At 41.8% G+C, this 27,849-nt stretch overlaps 1 protein-coding gene across 6 annotated transcripts in view; it reads left to right on the top strand.

Moving 5' to 3' along the window:
* Window positions 1–27,849, top strand: part of Rgs22 (regulator of G protein signaling 22) — a 132,817-nt gene that overhangs the window by 53,440 nt on the left and 51,528 nt on the right. For all 6 annotated transcript variants that reach the window (XM_021183706.3, XM_021183704.2, XM_021183708.2 and 3 more), the window contains 4 exons: window positions 6,082–6,212; window positions 9,673–9,787; window positions 11,412–11,537; window positions 12,350–12,451. In XM_021183706.3, coding sequence (XP_021039365.1) covers window positions 6,082–6,212; window positions 9,673–9,787; window positions 11,412–11,537; window positions 12,350–12,451 — 474 coding nt within the window. The remainder of the gene's footprint in view (window positions 1–6,081; window positions 6,213–9,672; window positions 9,788–11,411; window positions 11,538–12,349; window positions 12,452–27,849) is intronic.

Genomic DNA, 27,849 nt, shown 5'->3' on the forward strand with positions numbered 1-27,849 from the left:
GTCCCATAAGTTTGGATATGTTGTGGCTTCATTTTCATTAAACTCCAAAAAGTCCTTAATTTCTTTCTTTATTCCTTCCTTGACCAAGGTATCATTGAGAAGAGTGTTGTTTAGTTTCCACATGTGTGTTGGCTTTCTATTATTTATGTTGTTATTGAAGATCAGCCTTAGTCCATGGTGATCTGATAGGATGCATGGGACAATTTCAATATTTTTGTATATGTTGAGGTTTGTTTTGTGACCAATTATGTGGTCAATTTTGGAGAAGGTAGCGTGAGGTGCTGAGAAGAAGGTATATCCTTTTGTTTTAGGATAAAATGTTCTGTAGATATCTGTCAGATCCATTTGTTTCATAGCCTCTGTTAGTTTCACTGTGTCCTGTTTAGTTTCTGCTTCCATGATCTGTCCATTGGTGAAAGTGGTGTGTTGAAGTCTCCCACTATTATTGTGTGAGGTGCAATGTGTGCTTTGAGCTTTACTAAAGTATCTTTAATGAATGTGGCTGCCCTTGTATTTGGAGCATAGATATTCAGAATTGATAGTTCCACTTGGAGGATTTTACCTTTGATGAGTATGAAGTGCCCTTCCTTGTCTTTTTTGATGACTTTAGATATTAGGATGGCTACTCCAGCTTGTTTCTTCATATCATTTGCTTGGAAAATTGTTTTCCAGCCTTTCATTCTGAGGTCGTGTCTATCTTTTTCTCTGAGATGAGTTTCCTGTAAGCAGCAAAATGTTGGGTCCTGTTTGTGTAGCCAGTCTGTTAGTCTATGTCTTTTTATTGGGGAGTTGAGTCCATTGATATTAAGAGATATTAAGGAAAAGTAATTGTTGCTTCCTTTTATTTTTGTTGTTAGAGTTGGCATTCTGTTCTTGTGGCTGTCTTCCTTTAGGTTTGTTGAGGGATTACCTTCTTGCTTTTTCTAGGACGTGGTTTCCGTCCTTGTATTGGTTTTTTTCTGTTATTATCCTTTGAAGGGCTGGATTCGTGGAAAGATAATGTGTGAATTTGGTTTTGTCGTGGAATACTTTGGTTTCTCCATCTATGGTAATCGAGAGTTTGGCTGGGTATAGTATCCTGGGCTGGAATTTGTGTTCTCTTAGTTTCTGTATAACATCTGTCCAGGCCCTTCTGGCTTTCATAGTCTCTGGTGAAAAATCTGGTGTAATTCTGATAGGCTTGCCTTTATATGTTACTTGACCTTTTTCCCTTACGGCTTTTAGTATTCTATCTTTATTTAGTGCATTTGTTGTTCTGATTATTATGTGTCGGGAAGAATTTCTGTTCTGGTCCAGTCTATTTGGAGTTCTGTAGGCTTCTTGTATGTTCATGGGCATCTCTTTCTTTAGGTTTGGGAAGTTTTCTTCTATAATTTTGTTGAAGATATTTGCCGGTCCTTTGAGTTGAAAATCTTCATTCTCATCCACTCCTATTATCCGTAGGTTTGATCTTCTCATTGTGTCCTGGATTTCCTGTATGTTTTGAGTTAGGATCTTTTTGGATTTTGTATTTTCTTTGATTGTCGTGCCGATGTTCTCTATGGAGTTTTCTGCACCTGAGATTCTCTCTTCCATCTCTTGTATTCTGTTACTGGTGCTCGAATCTATGGTTCCAGATTTCTTTCCTAGGGTTTCTATCTCCAGCGTTGCCTCACTTTGGGTTTTCTTTATTGTGTCTACTTCCCTTTTTATTGGATGGTTTTATTCAATTCCATCACCTGTTTGGTCTGGTTTTCCTGCATTTCTTTAAGGGATTTTTGTGCTTCCTCTTTAATGTCTTCTACCTGTTTAGCAGTGTTCTCCTGCAATTCTTTAAGGGATTTTTGTGCTTCCTCTTTAATGTCTTCTACCTGTTTAGCAGTGTTCTCCTGCAATTCTTTAAGGGATTTTTGTGCTTCCTCTTTAATGTCTTCTACCTGTTTAGCAGTGTTCTCCTGTATTTCTTTAAGTGTGTTATTAAAGTCCTTCTTGATGTCCTCTACCATCATCATGAGATATGCTTTTAGATCCAGGTCTAGCTTTTCCGGTGTGTTGGGGTGCCCTGGACTGGGCGAAGTGGGAGTGCTGGGTTCTGATGATGGTGAGTGGTCTTGGTTTCTGTTAGTAAGAATATTACATTTACCTTTCTCCATCTGGTAATCTCTGGAGTTAGTTGTTATAGTTGTCTCTGTTTAGAGATTGTTCTTCTGGTGATTCTGTTAGCCTGTATCAGCAGACCTGGGAGACAGGCTCTCTCCTCTGAGTTTCAGTGGTCAGAGCACTCTCTGCAGGCAAGCTCTCCTCTTACAGGGAAGGTGCACAATTATCTGGTGTTTGGACCTCCTCCTGGCCAAAGATGAAGGCCCAAAACAGGATCTTTCCCAGAAGCTGTGTTGCTTTGGCGGGTCACAGAAGCTGTCAGCTTGTGTGGTGCACACTCTCACCTGTGCAGACTATGTTCGGTGGAGTCCCGGAACCAAGATGGCTACCGCCAATCTAGAGGCAAAAGCCTCCCGGGCCAGGTGGACACCTGTCCTCTGGCCAGGAAGGTGGCCGGATGTCTGGGGCCCGAAAAGGGTGCTGCCTCAAAGGCTCTGTGGCTTCTGCCTGTCCCACAAGCTGTCAGGTTCTGTGGTGCACACTCTCACCTGTGCAGACTAAGTTCCTAAGTTCGGGGAGTCCCGGAACCAAGATGGCTACTGCAGATCCTGAGGCAAAGGGCTCCCAGGCTGGGCAGACACCTGTCCTCTGGCCGGGAGGGTGGCCAGATGTCTTGAGCCCGAAAAGGGAGCTGCCTCAGAGGCTCTGTGACTCCCGCCTGTCCCAGAAGCTGTCAGCTTCTGTGGTGCACACTCTCACCTGTGCAGACTAAGTTCCTAAGTTCGGTGGAGTCCCAGAACCAAGATGGCTTCCACTGATCCTGAGGCAAAGGGCTCCCGGGCCGGGCAGAGACCTGTCCTCTGGCCGGGAGGGTGGCTGGATCACCTGAAGTCTTAAGATCGCGTGGCTGGTGTTGTGAGTAGCTGGCAGGTGTCAGCCGACTCTGCGCCCTAGCTACCCCGGTGCTGGTGAGACCGGAAGGGGCTTGTGCCTCTACTCAGGCCGGGTTTTCTTCTTCCCTAACTAATGCAGTCTCCTTTCCTTGGTTTCTTAACCATTGTTTTGACTTTTCCCTGGCCTGCTTTGTTCCTTGAGACCTATCACATGCTACAGCACTGGCTGAGTGACTCGGCCCTTACAGCTCAGTAACGCAGGCTTGAGGTGAGTGCCATCTTGGAGGCACCGCACAGTGAGTGTGTCATCTGATGATTTACACAAACATCATCAAGCTGAGCAGTTGTGAGGGAGAAAGAAATAAGTGATATAATTAGGCAAAGCAACTCCAGTAAGTGAGCTGTGTTGAAAGAGTGGGGAGAATTTAGCTTGCGTGAAAGAAAACAGAAACCAGACTCGTCTGCCAGTCCTGTTGAGGTAAGCCCTTCTCCGTGGTGTGTTCAAGTTGGACAGTATGTTCTGATCCCACTATTTGTGCTCTGTCACTCCTTGGCAGAAAAAACTCAGGGTAGTAGAACTTTTATAACCAGTAAAATATGGTCTTTTTAGTAGGTAGTCCTACAAACATGACACATGGATACAGACTGTGTAAGCATCAGCCACTCACACAAAAGACATTCTTCTTGGATTTCATTGTGGCTTGTTAGTTTCCTTCTATCGTTTACTCTGACTATTCTTTTTATTTAAATTACATATGTGTGTTTATTTAGTATGTATATGTGCATGTGGGTGGGAAATGCCACAGAGCACATGTTGGGGGCTCAGGCGGCAATCTGGGGGAGTCAGTTCTTTCCTTCCACTATGTAGGCCCCTGGGACTGAACTCAGGCTGTGAGGCCTGGCAGTAAGCACCCCTGCCTACTGAGTCATCACTCTGGCTGTTCTTCCGGGTTTCAGTCAAGCAACAAAGTTCAAACTGGAACTTGCAGGCTGGACCAATGGCTCAGCTGGTAAGAGAACTCATTCTTGCAGACCTGGGTTTGGTTCCCAGCATCTATATAAGGTGGCTCACCAATACCTATGACTCCATTTTCAGGGTACCTGATGCCCTCTTCTGAATTATGTGTGCACTTACACAACTGTGTTACATACACATATACATGAGTGTGCATGCATGTCCACCCCTCTAACCCACCCCCCCAGAAAAATACAACAAAGAACAAAGCAGAATCCAAAAACTTCCTAGCAGGCTTTACTCTGTATTATACACTTGAAATACATATTTTTAAAATTTGAAGTGAGTAGGGAAGTGGCTCAACAGTGAAGAGCACTACTGCTCTTCCAGAGGGCCTGGGTTTAGCTCTTAGTATCTATGTCACGGAGCCCACAGCTGTCTGAAACGCCCAGCTCCAGAGTATCCTCTGACCTCTGAGGGCATGCACACATCTGGCACACATATACACAGATACACAGACACACACACAAACATAGACACACACACACACAAGTTTAAACAATAATTTATGGGCCAGGCATGGTGATGTATACCTTCAATCACAGCATGTGAGAGCCAGAGGCAGGCAGAACTCTGGGTTTGGGGTCAGCCTTGTCTACATAGTGAGTTCCAAAACAGCGAGGCCTACATGTGGAGACCCTGTGTCCAATTAATTAGTAAATAAATAAATAAAGTAGAAACGGGCCTTTTGTTGTTGCTTAGGAGCATGGCCCACAGCCCGTGCTTACCAACTGTACACTCTACTGCTGAGCTATACAATTGACCTAAAAATGTTTTTAAAATTACTAAGATTAAAAAGTGTAAACACACAACTTCTCGCCTTATACATTTTGAGTGTTGGTTCCAGCAGCCTTGAGTCCATGCATGTTGTTGCACAGCTCCAGAACATTTTTACTTTGAGAAATGATTCCATAGCATGGAGACTACCCTGCTTCCATCCCAACCCTCTGACCCTGGAGCCACTGCTCTATCTGCTGAGTCTATACATCTAACCATATTTATGTAATATATGTTCAGTTATAAGCTCAGCCTCTTGTAGTATTTCTCATTAATAGTTGCTTAATACCTAAAACTATATGTGCTTTGTTTGAGACAGAGACTTGCTGTGTAGCCCAAGCTGGCCTTGAACTTGTGATCTTCCTGCCTCAGGAAGTTTCAGGCAAGCACCACACACCCAGCCTTAACCCGAAGCTCTACCAGCTGAGAGCAACTTGGCTCACTTCCTAAGCAACTTCGCTCTTTTCCCCATTGCTGACAGTCCTTCCCTATTTCTAGTGGGTCCTCTCCCCTGCCTGTTCTCTACTCTGTCTTCAAGGTCTTGCTTCTTGGAGCCTGAGTGATGGTTCAACTGCCTTTGGTGCGTGGTCCACCTTACACTTTTGTTGAAATAATATATTTTACTAATTTTTAATGTATGTGTATTCCCTGTGCATGTATGCCTGTGTGCTATGAGCACACCTTATACCCATAGATGCCAGAAGAGGGCTTTGAATCTCCTGGTACTGAAATTACAGACAGTTGTGGACCCAGACATGGGCACCAGGAATTGAACTTGGGCCCTCTGGAAGAGCAGCCAGTTAAGCTACTAACTGTTAAGCCATCTCTACAGCTTCTACCATTAAAAACTTTTAAGAATGGGAAAATGACTATAAACATAAGATGTCGATAAAAAGAAGACACGGTAGTAATTAGGTTATAGATCCTTGCTATGGGTGAAGTGGGCATCTTTGTTTTATTCTCCTCACTTATCATTTCCTGATGCTCTCCCATGCAAGTTTTAAACCTGTCCTGTTCCCGAAGAAAGGACTGCCAACACCTTCTTCCCCAGGAAACAGTCTGCTTCTGTAGTGCTGATAGTAAGGCCTACCAAGCGTTTGGCTCCTCTCCCACCTATGTTGCTGTTGCATTTCATGCTGCATATGTCATAAAACCTGAGTGTATGAGGGAAACATTTCTACTTTATTGGGATAGTTAGCAGGAAGTGGGCTGAGGGGTGAAATCTAGAGGCCACAGCAAGTTGAGGTATACATGCAGAATTCTATTCTCTTCTTTCATTTTGCTTATTTTCCATTTCATTATCCTCTTACTTTTTAGGGAGAAGAAATCGATTTATTTCAACCATCTAAATTTAAGAAATTATCAAAAATAAATGCAGGGACTCAACAACTTGGGAGAAGTGAGCCTCTGAATGCAGTTTCTTCTAAGGATGGCGGGCTTGAGAAAGGGTAGGTGCAGTTGTTTTGAATCCCAGTGCTGGAGGTCATTGGTTGTTTTTTGGTTTTGTTTTTGTTTTTTTTTCTGAATTCTTAGGATTCAGTAATGTATATCAGAGGCTCAGGAGTGACCTGCCTGCTCTAAGTTAGAAGAACCCCAGAGAGTAGCACATGCAGAGAGATGGTGCCTCTGTGTCTCGCCACAGGCAGACCGGCTGAGGAAGCTGCCTTTTCCCACTCTTTTAAGCTAGTTCTCCAGTCAACCCTGAGTAACACTGGTGATGCCTGACACAGTGTACTGTTTAGATTTTGTGTTTCTTTGCTTTATTGTATTTCCAGTGGGATTTTTTTTTTATCCTGAAGAATATCCTTTGATATTAACTTTGGATAATTCTTTGTTTAGTAATTTATTACTTCATGTTTGTTCTTTTTTATTGACAAGAAATTCATATAACAACAAAGTTAGCAACTTACATAATATTAAATGTGTAGTCTCATACTCAGTGTATTTGCAAAGTCAACCAACCATCACCTCTATAATTCCTGAACGTTTAAGCTAATTTTTATTTATTTATTTATTTATTTATTTATTTATTTATTATTGAGTGTATGTGTGCATGCATGTGCACGTGTGTCTGTGATATGGCATACATATGAGTATCAGAGGACAGCTTGGAGGCATCTATTCTTTCCTCCATCATGTGGGTTCCAGAGCACAAACTCGAGTTGTCAGGCCTGGTGACAAGGCCCTTACTTGCTGAGCCAATTTTTCATTATGCCAACAAGAAGCCCCATGTCCCTTAGCAGCCATACCACGGTCCCTTCTCCCAGCCACTGGTAAGCCTGTCCTAAATCACACGCTTTCCCTATGTGTTTCCTACAAATGGAGTCCCGTCAGTCTGTGTCTGTGGTCTCTCAGGCTGGCTCCAGCCCTCACACTGCAAGGTCCTTTGTGCTGTTCTTCCCATTTTCAGGCTCTTTCCTGCTCTCTTTCAGCACTTTGAAGATACTGTCCTGTCCCAGCTCCCCTTGTCTCTGCCAGGCTAGTCATTGTCCTTCTGAGTAGATGTCTCTTCTCCCCTTGCTACCGCAGACAATTTCCAAATGGCTATTTTTTTCTTTTTCTGTATCTCACACATATGTATTATGAAGATAATTTTAGAAGTGTTAGGTTCTTCAAGAAATCACACAAGTTGTAGCAATTTGTTAGCCTTCTAGGATGCATGGGAGGATCATCTTTGCCACACTCTCTCCAACATGATCTGTGCTGCCTTTGGTGTGCATTGCAGATAGACTTTAGAAATGGGATTTATCCTCATTGAAGTTGAACTTTTCACCAAGAGCCATTTTACATTAGATTTTGTCGATTCTGTGCTTGGGAACAGGAAAATAAAAGGGGAGGGGAGGAGTGGGCAAAACCTACCTGAAGAGTGCAGCGAATCATCTAGTGTGGTTGTGAGGCACAGGTGTGCATTTAATTAATAATAAAAGGAATAAATGAATGTAGAGTTTAAGGTCTTCTTGCTGGCTCAAAGTGTTTTGGGTTCCAGGTTCTTCACATCATTGCCAACACAAATTTTAGGTGTTAAAAACATCAGAGTTGCAGGGCGTGGTGGTGCACGCCTTTAATCCCAGCACTCAGGAGGCAGAGGCAGGCGGATTTCTGAGTTTGAGGCCAGCCTGGTCTACAAAGTGAGTTCCAGAACAGCCAGGGCTACACAGAGAAACCCTGTCTCAAAAAAACAACAACAACAAAAACCCATCAGTGTTACCATAATAAAAACCTAATGCAACATTAAGGTATGCTCCTGATATTTATGACCAAGACAATCGCGATAAGGGTTTAGAGCCCAGGGAAGCACATGAGGTACCAACATGGCTGATCTGGAAACCTGAGAATTATCACAGGAAAACTGGGTTACCAAGCTCTTAGTAAAGGTAGACTGGGGGGAAAAGAGGGACAAAGAAAGGTCTTAGGGTGACCAACAACCCAGACGCTCACCCAGAGCAGCACTGTTGTGGAAGACAACGGTGATCTCAGATGGAGGCATTCCAAAGTGTGCGAGTTAATACTTAGTTTTAATGATTGAATAACAACAAATACTGACTTCATGAATCCAAGACCAGATGGTAGTACTTGGAAAAATATTTTGAAGGTAAAAATAAACCAAGGAGAATAGATCACCTTTCTTTTACTTTTTTATTTTGAGAAAGATGAAATTTGCATGTTAATGTCAGAAAGAAACCTGGGCCTGGTAGAGAGAGCTATAATCCTAGCTGTTTGAGAAGCTAAGCCACGGACCACAAGGTCGGGGTCAGTCTAGGCTACTCAGTGAGTTCATGACACGCCTGGCCTGTAGACCGAGACCTTGAGCAAAACCACAGGGCTGAAGAGATGGCTCAGTGGGAAAGAGCATGTGAGCCTCTTGTTAGGGAACCCAGGTTTAGTTCCCTGCACCCACATGACAGCTCACAACCATCTATAGCTTCCATTTAAGAGGATGTGGTACCTTCTTCTGACCAGCTCAGAAGAAGGGGTGATTATATTTCATTGTACACAAGTATGAATTTCACAGAGTAAATGTATAATAAAATATATAGATGAGGAAGGGTTTTGTTGTTGACTAATTCACCTTCTAAAAATTATCATATATATTTATGTTGTATCCAGATTTGTCTGGGCACAATAAAAGCACTTTGTATAATTATTATTTTTTTAAAAAAAAAGAAAGAAAAAAAAAAGAACTAGCATGTGGCAGATTGTGGTGGGGCGCACCTTCCATCCCAGCACTCCAGAGGCAAAACAAAGGCAGGTGCATCTCAGAGAGAGAGAGAGAGAGAGAGAGAGAGAGAGAGAGAGAGAGAAAGAAGAAGAAGAAGAAGAAGAAGAAGAAGAAGAAGAAGAAGAAGAAGAAGAAGAAGAAGAAGAGGAGGAGGAGGAGGAGGAGGAAGAGGAAGAGGAAGAGGAGGAGGAGAGAAGAGGAGAGGAGGGAGAGAGAGGAAAAGAAAAGAAAAAAGGAAGGAAGAAAGAATAATTCTGCAAAGTCATTGGATGTGGAAGATAACGTTAAAATTTTGATTTTTAAATATTTTCTTTTTTAAGGGATATTCTGTTTGAATGGGAACATTGCATTTTGTTCTGTCCATTTTTAGTATACAGAAATAATTGATATCCTGTGATCTAACTGAACTTAATTATTAGTGTTAGCAGGTTTTTCCCTGTAAATCCTGTATAATACAGCTGAGTGTAAAGATCATTTTAACATTTTCCCCCCAATTCAGACAGCTTTCATTTCCTTCTTCTCCATCCCCCGGCCAGACTCTGAGGAGAGGTGAAGGGAGCAGAGTTGTGGTCCCCTTCAGGGCTGCACTCGTGCTTTCAACATGAACTCTGAGCACTTGGAAGCAGTGCAGATGGACAGTGGGCAGACAGACCCCTTAGCTGATGAGTTTATTCATGTCTATAACTTAGGTCAAAGAGGCTACCAGAGAGCACCACTGTGGTCCGCTTGACATCTTTTACTGACATCTCCGAGTGTCTGAAGCCCCAGCTGGAGAGAAAATACACTTACACAGAAGAGCATAATGTGAGTAGTTTAAGGACCGTGTTCTTCATCTAATCAACCAGTGCCTCTGAGTTTAGAGATTTGGGGTTGGTTTTTTTTTAACATATGTATATATATTTTTTTTTCTCTACTAAGCAACACGTTATGTTTCTTAGTCTCAAAGGAATTTTCCTACAGGACCTTCCACCATGCTTGCTTTTGTAGCACTGTTCTGCCTAACCCTGCTGCTCTGCCCAGCCTGTTCTGATTGCATGTTGCTCTGATCTCGTGTTGCTCTGATCACGTATTCTAAGCGGCTGTTCTGGCCTAGCGTTGCTGCCTCAGACACACAATAAGACCCCTTGGTACTCCTTGTGCAGTTTTTAACGCTTGGTTAAAGTAACACTGGATGTTATGTCTTGGAAATCTCACTTTAAAAAACAAAAAATGAAGGTAGGGGTTTCCAGAGTACAGCTACTTTGACAACAAGCATCTAACGCAGGGCGTAATAAATGAAGACTTAAATGAAGCTCTCACAGCCCCTGAGAGTCTACTGTGAATAAAATCAGCAGCAGTTTTCATACAATCTGAACACTTAATTATATTTCTGCACAATTATCTTAAGTAAATAGTTCTCATTTTCTAGTAACTATGATTTTTCTCCTACTTCAAGTGCTGTTAGATGTTAAATGAAAACCATTGTATTCTCATCTCAGAATTTGTTTAGCAGGCAGACAGTGTGATAAAGGCAGTAAAAACCTGTCCCCACCATCTTTGTTTGGGGGAGCATAAAGAAATCCAAGTTCCAAGAAACAAATACTGGGTTACACGAGCTCTCCTCCTCTTCGCATTCGAGAGCCACTGTGTGCTGGAGACGCAGCCAGCTCTCCCTGATTTAAGGATAGTATTCGGGCAGCTAGCATTGTTGGCAGAGAAGTCATAAACAGCAGAGGTTTATGAGAACTTCCAATGTTATTTCCACTCTGGAGGCCATGACCTGTGGGGGCAAGACTGTCCAAAGAGGGATACACACACACACACACACACACACACACACACACACACACACACACAGAGTTAACGAGCAGCAACCAGAGGCCTTGGAGATGGTTCTTTTTATAACCCACTTGTAACTAGAATAGCAGCACCTCAAGGCCAAAATAACAGTAAATATGTAGGAGACAGGCCACCAACAGAGACTTGGAAGGTTCCCCAGTGGGGCCACTGAGCCCGAAACGGGAAAGAAATTGAAGTCAGAGACTTGCTCTAACATAAGTCTTGGAATTTGACTGGTTTGTAATAGAATGGCTTCTCCTGCCATAATTGGGCTTCATAAATGAATCTTACATGACAGTCAGATGCAAACACATTGCATTAATTATATCTATACACTATAAGAATAAAATGACAGCCCAGCAGAATTTACAAACCTTGCTTTGTACAATGCTATAAAGAATTACGGGCCTGGAGAGATGGCTCAGCGATTAAGAGCACTGATGGCTCTTCCAAAGGTCCTAAGTTCAATTCCTAGCAACCCACATGGTGGCTCACAACAAAGACAGCTACAGTTTACTCATATAAATATAATAAATGAACCTTGTAAAAACAAACAAAAAGTATTGTGTTATGTTTAAGCAGATAATGAACTTTTTTTTTTTTAATCTAGGTTAAAACTGTATCAAATGTTGGAGCCTTGGGAGGATTTGACATGGAAAACTTGTTGCAGTCCTTGTATGTAGAAAACAGAGCTGGATTCTTCTTCACTAAATTCTGTGAGAATTCGGGGAACAAGGTAGAAAATAATTATTTAAAATCTGGATTTATTATTTTATTTGATTTAAAAATAAGTGGCATTGAAATAACTTTGTGTTGAAATAAATATATCTAATGTTCAAATTCCCATCTGATAAATTTAAATCTACACTTAGAAAGATTTTAACCATCTGCCCAAATTGTAATTCTTTGGTCTGCCACCTTACTAAAATTACAAAGAAAAGTGAAGTACAGAAAAATATTGACATACATTACTGATGATGGCTAATCATATAATTTAATCTCAATTTAATAAGCCATATTTCGTTTACTTCTGTTAATACTTGACTTTTAATAATTCTAACAACCTTATATTATGCGTGGAGGTAAAATGATTTCCAGTAATGTTTTTAAAATCACGATCAATGTTTATATGATCCAAATGAGCAGTGACTAATTGGGTCAGAAGTTAACACTTATTCTACTGTGATATGCATTTACTCATATGTTGATATATCAGAATGCCTTCAGACTTGCTTTCATGCCACAAATGTGTACTCTTTACATTTTAACTAGAACCCTTGTAATTTTTGTATCTATTACTATTTTTAAGCATTTACTACTTTAATGATCAACTCTATGGGATGATCGCATGTAAAAATACAACATTCCATTGACCACAGCAGTAAATAGTATCTTGTATATTGCCAGTTTGTGATGAAAGATTGAGAACAGCTTAAGTTGGAGCTCATTTGTGGTAGCAGCAAGAAAATGAGCACTTGTGTCTAGTGAGGTACAGCTCTGCAGGCCTCTCTAACCAGGTGATCTCTGCCCTTCTCCCTCCATCTGCAGCTGTGGAAGCACAGTGTGTACTTTTGGTTTGACCTCCAGGCTTATCATCAGCTGTTCTACCAAGAAACACTTCAACCTTTCAAAGTATGCAAGCAAGCCCAAGTAAGTAGCAGATAACACTGCTCTGTGCAAAGCTGTAAGTGCACTGGAAATGAAAATTGTGTTCAGCCCCAGACAAGAGGGAGCTGGGGTGGAAGGCATCATCATATCATTGCCCCAGGAATCCTTTGTTTAAATGTTAGCAGAGTATATTGATTTATAATCTGATTTGTGAGTTTTCCATTTTGAATATTTGATTTGGTTTGTTTTCTTTTCCTGTCAATGACTTGTTCTACCAATAAAGAATGCCCCCATCTCTCTCCCCACTCCTAACCTTTAGGGGTTGCCTGTAGGGATTGAGAAGAACCCTGGGAGTGGCTGTGCAGTGAGCTGCTGCAGCAAGCAAGAGCCCTAGTTCTGACCAGGGCTCCCCGAGCTTCCTGAGGATGTCTGCCTTCAGATGTGCCAGGCTGCTTGCTGGCAGGTCGCTGTGCAAGTGCAGGTCCCACGTAGGCGCCTGGGCTTCCATGCTAACATGCCATATGGGACAGCACAGAGGGTGGAGGAGAAAGCATTTCAGGACCACCCTGAAGCAAAATAGGGAAGGAAGAAGAACAACAACCTAGAGGAGGAGGAACAGAGGGTCCTCTGCGGTTAGGGACAGAGAGCAGGGCCTCTTTTCAGGGGAGGGGGCAGATGGTAGAGATGAAAACAGTTATGACTCCAGCTGACTTTGGGGGGTTTTATTCTTAGGTTCTTTATAGATCTTTTATGGAGAGAGGTCTCCAAGACTAGACAACTATGAACTGCTTCTCTATCTGTTGATCACTCAGTGATTCTTATAACCCCAAATAACCCATCGCAGAGGATCCTACCCCCAGATGCTGCTCAGAGAATTAGTTTCATCACATTATTATTTTATAATCCTGCTCAGGACACCAGAGTGTACTGCTGCGTGTCTGGCTGTTCCCCCCACTCTCCACTCCAGTATGAGTAACTGCTTTGTAACTCAGTGACAGCTTGGTACTTTGTGCCGTGAGAATAAGGACTCTGGCTCTTCCATAGCCCAGATGTCTCTACGCAATCATGAAGTGAATCTCTAGTTTTCTGAGACCACACAGTTGTGCTTGTTAACCCGTTACCTGTAACTCTGTTTACCCTCCTCCCCTAGCCTACTGTCCCTACCATCTGTCATTTTCATTATGTTTTCACTACTCAAAGAACACTCCTCCAAAAACCTTCAGCTGCTCAGTGAAGTGGGATTTTGTGTGTATGTGTGTGTGTGTGTGTGTGTGTGTGTTAATAATCAACCAGATTTCCATATACATATGAATGAGAGTTTATTGGGCTTTGTAAGCTCACCACTTTTTTAGCAATGCTGTCATTCAGCTAACTGCATGGCTCAGAAACTGGACATCTGGATCACTGCAGTTATTTAGAAATGGATTGTTCTATTTGAGGATTGCCAAGTCCTGGAAGTTTTCTCCCAAGATCTGCTTCTGGGGAGTCAAGGCAGGAATGGGAGCAGCAGATCCGTGTAGAACGCTCTGCTTTAGGAATGAATGGTGAGAAACAGGAGGAACAAATCCATGCGGTTTTAAAATGTATCTTAATCTAGTTCCTAGAGTTTCTTTACTTTTTTATTTTATTTTTGGTAGAAAGAACAAACTGTCTCAACTAGTTGAGTTGTACTACCCAAAGATTTTGTTACTCTTGGTAGAGAAATTGTCTGTGATATCATGGTATTATCGATTTATTTCACAGTATAAAAATCACTCATTTAATGACAATATAAGTATTGTATGGCTTTTTTCATAAATTTACTTATGATATAGATCTTTGAAATAATAATGCCACCAAGGGAATCTATTCATCTGGCACTACATGCTGACTGTACTATGGACCTGGTTTTACATCATTTTTATGTGTTTGCATTAGTCAAGACACTAGGAGTTGATGCCAAAGGACCTACATGATTTCCTGTATACATAGTTTTATTCTCCCAAGTAATAGTATAGGGTAGTAAAGTAGACAGAGGTGAGTTAACAGTAAGCATTTAGCATGACTCATGAGCCCAAGAGTTTGAACTGGTGTCTAGGGCATACCTTGAAGATTTCCCTACAGGGCTTCAAGAGAACATAGTGAACAGTCAGAAACCAATGGTGCTATTGGCATTGTATAGGTACAGTCCCTGCCTCTGGGACCACACAGCACTGATAGGTTTGGAGACCAGCTTCTGCACCTTTCTTCACACTGGATGCTTGTTTTAGTGAGAGGACTAACAAGGAGCTGCCTCTTAAATCTTTCTAAGAAACTTCATGTGGCAATAAAAGCTGCAAAATTACAAACATATGTGTTAGATTCATATTAGATATTTTTATAAATATACATGCATGTTTACTGGTCTAGAGTTGGTGGAACCTAGGAAAGGGGAGATGGTAGAGAAGGCAGACTAAAGTCTCATACAACAACCAAGTTTATTCAGCGCATCAGACAGTTTATACTCTGAGGGTTAAGGAGAGTCACCCGAGTAAAGTGTGTAATCACAAGGACAAGACACACGTGGCAAAAACATGTTTTCTTACAGAGGCATATAAACAAATACAATATCCAGTCATAATGAATAATCTGTAGTAAACTCACGCCTATCTGCTACACTGGGAGGGGCACAAAAGCATAATCCAAGAACAATGCCATGTTTTTGAAGAAATTGAGGTCACAAGACTCTTGTCTTGGTTCCTTGGAATTCTTTTCACAAGCATCAGAAATCTCCTCACACAGCTTCGTTCATAAACTGTGTTCAAACATCTCCCCCTGTTTTATTTTTTACTAGCAGGAGATTCAGAGTGGTGTTGGTTTGAGATGTTGTGCATAAATCTAATTGTCATACGATGTGTGACTATCATATAAGCGAGCAAATTATAAATATAACAAATAACGTTAGAACAGTGAAAGCATTGTGTGTGTGCTCTACCACCATGAACCAGGATTCATGCTATGACCCGGATTCCTGGTTACATAATTATTCTGATCGGAAAGATCTGGACAACAGCTTGAAAAGAGACCCATAGGGTTGGTAGTTCTGGTATCTTGCAAAACATAAGCCCATATTTGCCTTTTAGTAGGAATACAAATGTTATGATGTCATATTAAATAGCCATTCATCAAATTAATTCAAATCAAACGAATGAATGAGTCTATTATGGTCCCTAGGTCCAGGCACAAACTCAGAGTCATTAGTAAAGATAACAGGAGCTAGATCCACCCAGCTATAGCTGAGGCAAAGGAGGGTAAGGAACATAAGAGCATACACTCACTCAGAGACACTCAGTGCAGAAGCCTAGGCCCAAGCAGCTAGGACTGCCAGAAAAAGACTCTCAGGTGACATGGGGCTCTGGGTGTGTTGTTAGAATAACTTCTTCCTTGGTGCACAGGGCCTTAAATTTGCTCCAGGCAGGCAGACTTGACTTCTTGTGCCCCTTAGCTGGAGGTCTGCTTTCTTTCTGGGGACTTCCACTGTCTCCTTGCCCTTAGCCATTGTCCTTGATGACCCCAGGGCTGGAGGAGATGAAGAGGAACTCATAATATTTCAGAGTGTCCATCTGCAATGGCAGATGCATACCTCTTCCCAACTTCTTGAAGTTTTCTCACAAGCTCAGAACTCTTAAATAGCTTCCTTCTTGACTGTGTTCTGACATATGTGCACCAAAATACGTATAATTCAGGAAAATAAGAAGCAGAGCTGGGAAAATCTGGCTCATTGGCAAGCACTATTAGAAATAAAATAAAAGTTAAATTTGAAAAAAAGGAAAAGAAGGCAGTAAAAACAAACCACAGATTTCATTTGCCTGAAAATGTCCATTTTATTCTGATGACTTAGCTCAGTATAGACTTGATGGTTTTGTTGTTTGTAGTTAGCACACACTAAGTATATAATAACAGACTTGGTGACAACTGCATAGGTGTATATAGTGTGTTTGACCATGTCCACCCCTATTTCCACTTGGTTCTCGTCCATTGCCATGGGTCCCTCCTCCTTTCCATCTGTAAACTGCGCCTTCTGGCACCATGGAGACGTAGGTGTTTGGTTCTGCCTCTGTTCTTGCAGAAGGTGTCTTCTTTCTTGCCCTTACAGTCTGACCTTGGCGTTGGAGTCCAATGTTTTACCACAGTATGCCTATAGCTGTGATTTGCCTGGACTTTGGTTGCTTCTCAAATCTCAGGAATCAGGCTTTGGCTTCTCTTCTGTCCTCAGCTGACGCTTCTCCAGTGTTTTCAGGAGTGCATTTTGTCATGTCTTGGGTTTCCTGTCTGAACCATGCTGTGCTTTGCAATAGATCCTGTTTTCATTTTGCTCTTCAGCACACCCATTGAGTTAAATTATGTCTTTTGTTCATAAACCTTTTGTTTTTGTTGTTTGTTTGTTTGTTTGTTTGTTGAGACAAGATCTAACTGTGACATCTTTGCTAGCCTGGAACTTACTGTGTAGACCAGGCTAGCTCAGATCTCTTAGAGATCTGACCACTTCTGCCTGGGATTAAAGGCATGTGCCACCATGCCCAGCTATGTTTTTTAGTCTTAAATGTTACATTTGTGTTTTAGAATTCTTACATTTTCTTTCATTCCATACACTTTAAATTGTCTTTATATTTTAAATAATTTAAGGCACGTGTTATTAGTCTTTACCCGTATTAGTTACTCCTGCATGACAGTAGCATCACAGACTCCATGCCTCAGAACAACACACACTTGTCCTAGTTTCTGTGGGTCAGGATTCTGGGCAGAGCAGTACTGGGTTCTCTGAAGTTGCAGTTTTCCCTAGAGAACCAGCCTGTGGGAGGCTCTGCTCTAATGTTCATGTGCTTGTTAGTAATGTTTGGTTCCTGGCAAACTACTGCGCTTGAGAACCTCAGATTTGCTGGCTGTGAGCCAGAGGCCATGGTCAGTGCTGCACCGTGTGCTCTCTGCATAGGTTACATGCAATGCAGAGCTCTTTTGTCAGTCAGCCAGGAAGAGTGTCTTAGCAAGGTGGCTATTAACTTTTTACATAACTTAATGTGTTCTTGTATTCACACATACACACCATACTGCTGTATACTAACAGAAGAAAGTCACACGTCATATCCAGACATGGGGGAGAAATTAGGCACGTAAGCCAGGCATGGTGGTGCACATCTTTAATCCCAGCATGATAGGCAGAGGTAGGGGGATCTCTGTGAGTTTGAAGCCAGAATAGTCCACATAGGAAGTTGTGGGACAGTTAGGGATACATCATGAGACCCTTTCTCAAAAACTGAAATGGGGGGAGAAGAGAGGAGAGAGAGGAGAGAGACAGGAGAGTGAGAGGAGGGGATGGGATGGGAGGAAAGGGCAGGGGAGGGGAGGAAGCATGACTAGCAGGAGCCACTGTGTTTATGGGGCCACCCTAGAGTCTGGTTGCCACAGTGTTCAATAATTCTATGATTTTTAGTTCTTGGAAGAAGTAATTTTTAGTTCTGCTGACATAGTGGATTCTTTCCATGTGTGTTTAATAATTTTGAATTATGAGCCCTTTAGTGATTCTCTTATGTCATTCTTTTGCTGGGCACATTCTAAATGCTAATTTCTTATCGTGGAGTGATGTGGAAGTAGACAAGGTGTGAATTGGAAAACCAGACTCACACAACAGAAAATTCTCAGGAAAGGTAACTAATTTTTCTCTTTTAAAGTAAGGTGAAGAGAGGTGAGCTTGTGTTTTGTTTCCTGGGCTCAGTAGGTGTAAAGAATCGTGTCTTTGTGCTTCTTACTGCGCACCAATAGAAACCGTGTGACTTGTCCTTCTGCACCCTTCTTTCTGGTGTGTTGGCAGCCCAGGTGACTTGAAAAACCTCCTCTCTACAATTTCTAGAAATACTGGGTGAAAATGCAACCTTCTAAATACATGGCCAAAATAATGAAGGAGAAAATCTCTCAGGCAGAGTGAAATGCGCACATGAAAGCCTGGACAGTCAGCATGAGGGGACCACAGAAAGCGAGAGCCACAGGGCGGGGGTGGGGGCTGGGGACAAAGCTGCAGATATCATGCCAAGTTTCTGCCCACAGTTCTGAATGGCTGTACACAAAGTGAAGGGCAGAGTGCAGAATGGGTCATTTGCATAAATTAATGTGGATTTTATTATTAAATTCAAATATATATTTTCCTGTTTTACATTCATCTTATTTATAACCCATAGTAATCATATGAGATATTTTTATTTTCATGATTTATTATTCTCTCCCTCTCTCTCCTCTTTCTGTGTGTGTGTGTGTGTGTGTGTGTGTGTATACATGTGTGTACAAAGGCATACAAATGGCACAGCATGAGGAAGGAGGTCAAAGAACAACTTCCAGGAGTTAGAGGCAAAATTATGTATTGTTTATATTATAATCTTTTTTTAAAAAGTGTTTTACACCATGGGTCCTCTGAATATAAGAACAGGAGCAGTGTTCTTGGAGATGCTTGCTCTCCCAGGAGGCAAGAACTACCTGGTAAACTAATTCAGTTATGTTGGAAACAAAACAGATGCCACAGTGTAATAGATATGAGCTATGTTCTTTCTTAGCTGGTAGGTAATGGTCATTTTAAAATCCTTTAATAATTTTAAAAATAGGCCAGCCCCACAACACCCAGAGGCAGCTCCACTCCCAGGCATTCTAACATGCCCAGGATCATAGGATCAGAGGTGAGGAGGATACAACATCTGTCCCAAAACCGGGAGTAATTGGGACCAGTGGGACCCAGGCACACAGGAACTCCGCCAGACCAGTGGCTCGGGTTCCTTCCAGTCTGGCCCGGTGCCTGGAGCAGACCTTGGGTGCGAACTCTGCAGCCAGTCCCACAACACCCAGAGGCAGCTCCATCCTCAGGCAGTCTAACACCCCCAGGATCATAGAGTCACAGGATCACAGGACCTTGGTCATATCAGGATCTCAGGGTCCCAGAGGCAGCTTGACTCCCAAGAACTTGGACACACCCAGGATCACAGGATCACAGAATCACAAGATCCCAGAGACAGCTTGACTCTGAGGAGTTCTGACACAACTAGGTTCATAGGAAGGACAGGCTCCAGTCAGACATAGCCAGGGAAGGTAGCACTAGAGATAACCAGTGGCGGGAGGAAAGAATAAACAACAGAAACCAAGGTTACTTGGCATCATCAGAACCCAATTTTCCCACCATAGAAAGTCCTGGATACCCCAACACACCGGAAAAGCAAGATTCAGATCTAAAATCACTTCTCATGATGATAATAGAGGACTTTAAGAAGAACATAAATAACTCCCCCAAATACAGGAGAACACAGGTAAACAGCTAGAAACCCTTAAAGAGGAAACACAAAAATCCCTTAAGGGATTACAGGAAAACATAATCAAACAGGCAAAGGAAAGGAACAAAACTATCCAGGATCTAAAAATGGAAATAGAAACAATAAAGAAATCACAAAGAGAGACAACCCTGGAGTTAGAAAACCTAGAAAAGAGATCAAGAGTCATAGATGAAAGCATCACCAACAGAATACAAGAGATAGAAGAAATAATCTCAGGGGCAGAAGATACCATAGAAAACATTGACACAACAGTCAAAGAAAGTGCAAAATGCAAAAGGCTCCTAACCTAAAACATCCAGGAAATCCAGGTCACTATGAGAAAACCAAACCTAAGGATAATAGGTGCAGAAGAGAGCAAAGATTTCCAACTTAAAGGGCCAGTAAATATCATTGTCAAAATTATAGAAGAAAACTTCCCTACCCTAAAGAAAGAAATGCCCATGAACATACAAGAAGCCTACAGAACTCCAAATAGATTGGACCAGAAAAGACATTCCTCCTGTCACATAATAATCAGAACACCAAATATACTAAACAAAGAAAGAATATTAAAAGGAGTTGGGGAAAAGGGTCAAGTAACACATAAAGGCAGACCTATTAGAATTACACCAGACTTCTCACCAGAGACTATAAAAGCCAGAAGATCCTGAGCAATGTCATACAGACCCTAAGGGAACACAAATGCCAGCCCAGGTTACTGTGCCCAACAAAACTCTCAATTACCATAGATGGAGAAACCAAAGTATTCCATGACAAAACCAAATTCAAACAATATCTTTCCATGAATCCATCCCTACAAAAGAGAGTAGATGGAAAACATCAACACAAGGAGTGAATCTACACCCTAGAAGAAGCAAGAAAGATCTTTCAACAAACCCACACAAACATAATTCCACCTCTAACAACAAAAATAACAGGAAGTAACAATCACTTTTCCTTATGAAAATTAATATTACCAACATATCCTAATCGATTGAAATTCAAAAATATGAGGAATTAGAAATTTGTTGGTTATCATCCACTGGTCTCTCTAATTTATTAATTCGAGGAATAGGTCCAATATTGTACAATCCATATACACTTTCTGCTTGTTTGTACGTGACAAGGTCTTGCTGTGTGCCACATAATGGTCTTGAAATCAAGCTTCTCCTATCTCAGCCTCTCTATTGGCAGGATTGGTTATTTGATGCTTTTATACTATACTATGGTTTTCAGAACAGTTTACTTATTTCAAAATTATTTATACAGCCAAAAGAAATGTAGACAGTTAATTTGGAAGGTGGCTTGTAAGAGAACAGCAAAGAGTGAGACTGAAGACTTTGCTTGATATTTATAATTATTGTATCAATTTTGAAGAAGAGGACTTTATAAGTTACTCTTATTCTGAGATGAATGCTTTTCAAAATCATCATAGCCAGTGAACCAGACTCTTACCCTCACCTAACGTCTGTGCCGCCCTCCAAGCAGAACCATTGTTCATTAAAACAGTTGATGAATGACTTTATGGATAGACCATCTCAATACTCGCACCATTTCTTAAACGAATGTAACCTGTTCCCTGTGGGCTGAGATTGACGACAATCACTCAAGTCAAATAGCTTTGACCATAGCAGGAAATCTGTACCCAAAAGTGGTGCCTACAATTCATTCCTTGGCGCAGCAGAACTGCCAACTCTTAGCTTAGCTACTTTGGAGGTAAAATCCTTTGGTGATGTGAGGGACATTCAAGTACAGCCTTATTACAATGAACTCCAATGTCCAAAACCTATTCTTATTTTGTGTCTGCACCACAGTAAGAGCCGAGATTTTAAGTTCTACTAAAAACAAAACAAACAAAATAACTTTATCTATTTATGCTCATTAAAAAATTAATAGTGATATATTATTTAAAAATATCATACAGTTAATATATTTGGAGTTATTTAAAATTTATATTGAGAAAAACATGTATTTTCAGTATTGCTTTAGACAAGCATCTATATAAGACTGTTCAATTGATTGCTTTATATCAAACAACTTTTATAATACTCAATTTTATTTGTTATAATATTTTATACATTTTAAAGAATATGATAAAAGAATGAAAGGTACAGCAGGTATTGAAGGGGGTCTCTGGGAGGAGTTGGGGTACAAAAGGGAAAGAAGAATGTGATGTAAGTCTTCTATTTACTCAAAATATGTTTTTAAATGTTAACAAATTAAGAAAAATTGAAATTATGTATCTTTTCTCATCATAATGCAATAAAACTTAAGTCAAAAAATAAATCTTTTAAAATATATTAGAAATGAGAGACCTATTTCATTTTCTGTAATTTTTGAGCCAAAAGCATCTCTCCTTTTAGTCTTATTTAACACAAAATAAATCTTTCTTTGATGGCAACTCCTTACTTAAAAAAACGGTTCTGTTCCACTTTGCTCATATCAATAGCTTCAGACTAAATATGAGATCTTTCCAGTCTTTCAGCCACAGTGAGGCTCCATCTTGACAATGGGAAGTCCCATTCCTGGCAGTCCCCTCCACCCACTGACTTGACCACACTCCTTGTCTAAGAGACTGCTTCTGTCTCGCATCCCTACAATGGTGTCCCTTAGGAGGCCCAGTAACTAAGTTCAGTCACCCGACTCTGGGGTTCAGAACGCTGTCATCAACTTTGAGGGAGGAGATCAAGGTTGATGTTGCTTCTTTCCCTCCCTTTCTACCTTACTTTTGGAGTCAGGGCCTCTCACTGAGCTTGAAGACCCCAGCTTAGCTCTCAGAAGCTGGCTGGCTGGCTGGCTACCCCAGTGCTGGAATTGTGGATGTGTGCTGTCACAGTGGGCACTGGGATCTAAAGTCAGGTCTTGAAAGTCCCTGTGACAAGTATCTCACCACAGACCCATCTTCCCAGGTGTATTGTGTTTCCAACAGCACAGAAGTTGAGCTGGCAGAAGTCAAAAGACCTACTACATTCATGCATCGGTGGATGTAGTCTAGGAAGCCTTTGTTGTAATATGGTGCCTGTGGGATCAGCTCATAGACCAGGGCAGAAAGTGTTTACTGCTTCCCTTACGTCAACTCCTGTGGGCCGATACGCGACAGTGTGGATCGCTCAGGATAACTGTCCTGTCCTGGGGAATTCTCCCAGAGTTGATGTATTTGTCCCCCTAGCTGTAGCTGCTCTTGCTCTACAGGTGACCACGACAAACTGAATAGCAATTAGGCCAGCAATAAAAAAACGTGATCCTTAGCCGAGAGACTTTTACTGAGATGCCTAACAAAGCGCACACAGCTGTGGAGCCCAGACCTCTTCCTAGCACGGTTGGAGAGCATTCTCTGCCTTTTCCATTTTTGAGGAAGCCATAGAAAGGTTGGAGAAGAAAAAGTCCAGGCAGACCCTTTCCGGTAAAGCTTGTGTTGCCCTGGCAACATTTCCCAGTGACATATGAGCTCACTTTAGCTTTACCCAAACCTTGGGTGTTACCATAAACTCATTTGGAGAAAAAAAGAGAAGGTGACATAAGAGGAGCGGTGTGGAGGAGTCTTCCTCCCCCCATCCATCATGGCAACTGTTAACTCCTCTCGTCGACCTACACACTTCAGGGTGGTCCTGACATTTTTACGAAAGTGCTATGAGCTAAGAGCTTCTCTAGACAGGCGTGTGTTTCCAGGTGCACTGACAGAACTCACTGCTTCCTTATTGAGCAGCCGCATTACCAAGCTGTGTTTCCTCAAAGATGAATGGACACGGGTGAGGGGTGAGGTTGGATGTGAGGGATTGTGGGAACTCATGGGCCGCCTCCTAGCTTTATGGTAAATTTCAGTGTCTTGATAGTTAGGTTTCTTGTTGTTTTATTTTGTTTTTGTTTTTTGAGACAGGGTTTCTCTGTATAGCCCTGGCTGTCCTGGAACTCACTTTATAAACCAGGTTGGCCTCGAACTCGGAAATCCACCTGCCTCTGCCTCCCAAGTGCTGGGACTAAAGGTGTGCGCCACCACGCCTGGCTGATAGTTAGGTTTCTTGAGTGCTTGATTTACTCTTCAATTTTGTTGCCTTGTTTTTTTTTTTGTTTTTTTGTTTTTTGTTTTTTTTTTGTTACAGAGAGATGGTATCCCCAGTAGCAGACAGGCTTGCATTCCTAGGCACTGTGAATCACTGAGCAGTCAGCGGGTTGTTTTACATCCATTTCTGCTGCTTTGCTGGTGCAGTGGATTCAGGGTGAGCATGCACAGTGATGGGCTCTCTGCCTCACAGGCACTGTTCAGTCACTACTGGGGTTTGTCCCGGTTGCCTGATGCAGCCTGAAGATTCTGCAGACATTATGGATAGAAACCAGTGAGCCTCAGAGAAATCCCCCTGGCCCCTTATCCAGGAAAAGGCCATACCTAGCTTTGTCTGGTCCGTGGTTACCATTACATATGCCAGCTGGGTAATATTTACTATCTCTTAGGTCCTATGGCAATACATTCATATGCTGGTCTAATTCTTTTTTTTAAACAATTTTTTATTAGATATTTTCTTCATTTACATTTCAAATGCTATCCCAAAAGTCCCCTATACCCTCCCCCACCCTGCTTCCCAACCCACCCACTCCTGCTTCCTGGCCCTGATATTCCCCTGTACTGGGGCATATAATCTTTGCAAGACCAAGGGCCACTCCTCCCAATGATGACCGACTAGGCCATTTTCTGCTACATATGTAGCTAGAGACATGAGCTCAGGGGGTACTGGTTAGTTCGTATTGTTGTTCCTCCTATAGGGTTGCAGACCCCTTCAGCTCCTTGGATACTTTCTCTAGCTCCCTCTATTGGGGACTCTGTGTTCCATCCAATAGATGACTGTGAGCATCTACTTTTGTATTTGCCAGGCACTGGCATAGCCTCACAAGAGACAGCTATATCAGGGTCATGTCAGCAAAAATCTTGCTGGCATATGCAATAGTGTCTGGGTTTGGTGATTGTTTATAGGATGGGTCCCCGGATGGGGCAGTCTCTGGATGGTCCTTCCTTCTGTCTCCGAACTTTGTCTCTGTAACTCCTTCCATGGGTATTTTGTTCCCCATTCTAAGGAGGGACGAAGTATCTACACTTTGGTCTTCCTTCTTCTTGAGTTTCATGTGTTTTGCAAATTGTATCTTGGGTATTCTAGGTTTCTAGGCTAATTAATATCCACTTATCAGTGAGTGCATATTTAATGACTTCTTTTGTGATTGGGTTACCTCGCTCAGGATGATATCCTCCAGATACATCCATTTGCCTAAGAATTTCATAAATTCATTGTTTTTAATAGCTGAGTAGTACTCCATTGTGTAAATGTACCACATTTTCTGTATCCATTCCTCTGTTGAGTTACATCTGGGTCTTTCCAGCTTCTGGCTATTATAAATAGGGCTGCTATGAACATAGTGGAGCATGTGTCCTTCTTACCGGTTGGAACATCTTCTGGATATATGCCCAGGAGAGATATTGTGGGATCCTCTGGTAGTACTATGTCCACTTTTCTGAGGAACCGCCAGACTGATTTCCAGAGTGGTTGTACAAGCTTGCAATCCCACCAGAAATGGACCAGTGTTTGTTTTTCTCCACATCCTCGTCAGCATCTTCTGTCACCTGAATTTTTGATCTTAGCCATTCTGACTGGTGTGAGGTGGAATCTCAGGGTTGTTTTGATTTGCATTTCCCTGATTAAGGAGCTGGTCTTTTTCTTAACAAACCTGAGAGGGAGGTATTTTTGTTACCCCCTCCCACTCCAATCCTGTAGATTAGAAAACACGTTTCCATGGGCATTCTCTAGCTGTCCTTGGAATTAGAATTGAGTGCTACAACTCCAGACCTGACCTGCAAGCTGCCTTTTTATTACTAATTTCCCTACACATGTGTCTATTACCTTGCTTAATCTTTCACTTTAATATTTTGAAATATCCTTGTGAGCATTATAGGTTAAATGTCACCCTTGACATTTCCCCTTCAGACCTGTGAGTCTGTGTGGATAATCCTTGTGCTCAGTTGTATATTCAGGACTGGAAGTAGCTTGTGTTTATGAATGAGATGACCCACTGGCAATGCTTGTATTCTCAGTAACATACTATATGTGTAGTCACAGTTTCAGTATTTTCCTACAGTGGTCACTGACAACTCTTCTGTTTGGCTGTGAAGTGGCTTACTGACCCCTTAGTCCCATCTTACCAATCACCCCCAGCCTGGCTTTCCAGACACCATGACGTTTATACTCCAAGTCTGATTTTAGTCTGTTTCTTAGGAACAATAATGAAATCTCCTCCCTGCTTCTTACCTCACTCAAATAACGGAAGTGTCACAGAAGCAGACCTTGACTGTGTTCCCAGCTCACCAGCCTGAGATAGCCGATCCTTACTCAGCCTGACATATTTACTGGAGAGAATATTTGTAGGGTAAAGAGTTAACTTGTGCTCTTCAGTGGCAGGTGACCTGCTGCCTGCATGCTTGCCTTTCATGCAGTGACAGTGACAGTGGTAATGGTGCCTTTTGTTGCAACACCAGCTGGCCTGATGACTGTCATTCTCATCATAGCCACTTGGAGGCCAGCTTTACTAAGATGTGGCTGCATCCTAGAGAGACAAGTCTTTTGTTGATTTTTAAACCAAAAGAGTGACTAGAATCTTGTTCCTGTTGAATTGTTGTTCACTGATTTCTTTATTTATTTTCAGAGGTTAAATATTTCCTTTAAATAAATGCTGCTTTTGTTAAAGTTTTTTTTTTAAATAAAAAATTAGATGATAAAATCCGTGGGCAATTTAGATTGCTTTTGACTGTTTGATAGGGTTTTTTTTTTTAAAAGCTCTTTGTCTATTTTACTCCACGATATACTTGATTAATTGGTTTTGCTCAAAATGTCTTAAGCAATGGCTGAAGTCAGTCTTTAAACTCCCAATTCATTTTTTTCCCTTGAGTTTATGGTTTGTTTCTGGCTTTCTTAACATGTTCTGATTTCTTCCTCTGATTTTTCATTTTTTTCAAAACGTATTCGAGCAAGTATTTCTCTGTTACTGGATTAGCATTTTCTGGAAATTTTTTTGCTCAGAGTTCTCATTAGTCAGGGCTGAGCCGCTGCCAAGAAGTAATGGCTGATTGTCTTCACATTGTCCGTCTTTTGGCAATCCCACCTCGTGCTGCTCTCGGCCTGGGTGCAGTTGCAATCCCTAGATCCCAGTCTTCGGGATTCCTAACTGAATAGTGCAAGGCTCTTCACACTTGAGTCCATCTGTGCAAAGCTTCCTCTGTAATTTGTCATCTGGCACGGCTCTCAGTAATGTTTTTGAGCTCCTACTGGGATGTGAGAAGTCATTAAAACCATCATTTTTTCCTCCTTTTGCAGAATAAAAAGGTTGGGTTGTTTGGCGTTTTCTTTCTCTGCCTCATATGAACTCAGGTCCCAAGGTTCTGAGCCTGCTAGAGCTGTGAGTGGTTGTAAAAACACACTTCTCTCTTTGCCAAATTTTGTGATCTCTGAGAGTGCCTGGTATTGGGGTATTCATATCTGTGTTATAAACACTCCACGAGCTCCGTTTGCCTTTAGCTTTGGGGGACAGTTTGATCCCTGTGTTCTATATAAATTCCAAGAGCAGAGAGTGACTGAACACAGTTGAGAGGTTCCTGTGTTCCTCTGCCACTGGCCCTCCAGCTCAGCAGTAGTCCAGCTGCCACAGCTGAGCGCACAGTCGCTTGCTGTGCTGAAGGTGATCTGTGAAGAGTTGGCTCTGAGTTAAGACCCAACGATATGAATTCTATTTCCCTTCATGCTTTGTTGCTTCCTCTTTATACTTTCTCAGGAGGACAAATGGACAAGTTCTCTCTTGCTGCTTCCTTACCTCTTCTGATTCATCTACCAGGCTGAAGTTAAAGTCAACGTTTGAAGTTTAGCTCAGCCCTTGTCTGGATACTGTTCAGAATGAGAAGAGACAAACGTAAAGAAGCACTTATTAGCTCTTCTCCGGATGGCTTTACTCTGATCTCAGTACTAAGAGGAACTGTATTATCATCCACATTTCAAAACTGGGGATAAATTAAACAGTCTATAAGGAAAGTGTTATAAATTGGCATGTGATGGTGGGATGTGGTGTATTCTAGCTATGTGGCTTTACCCCCAGAAAGTGTTAGAA

This window comes from Mus caroli, unplaced genomic scaffold, assembly GCF_978045245.1.
Source record: "Mus caroli unplaced genomic scaffold, Mus_caroli_1 scaffold_16, whole genome shotgun sequence".
Classification (NCBI taxonomy): Eukaryota; Metazoa; Chordata; class Mammalia; order Rodentia; family Muridae; genus Mus; species Mus caroli.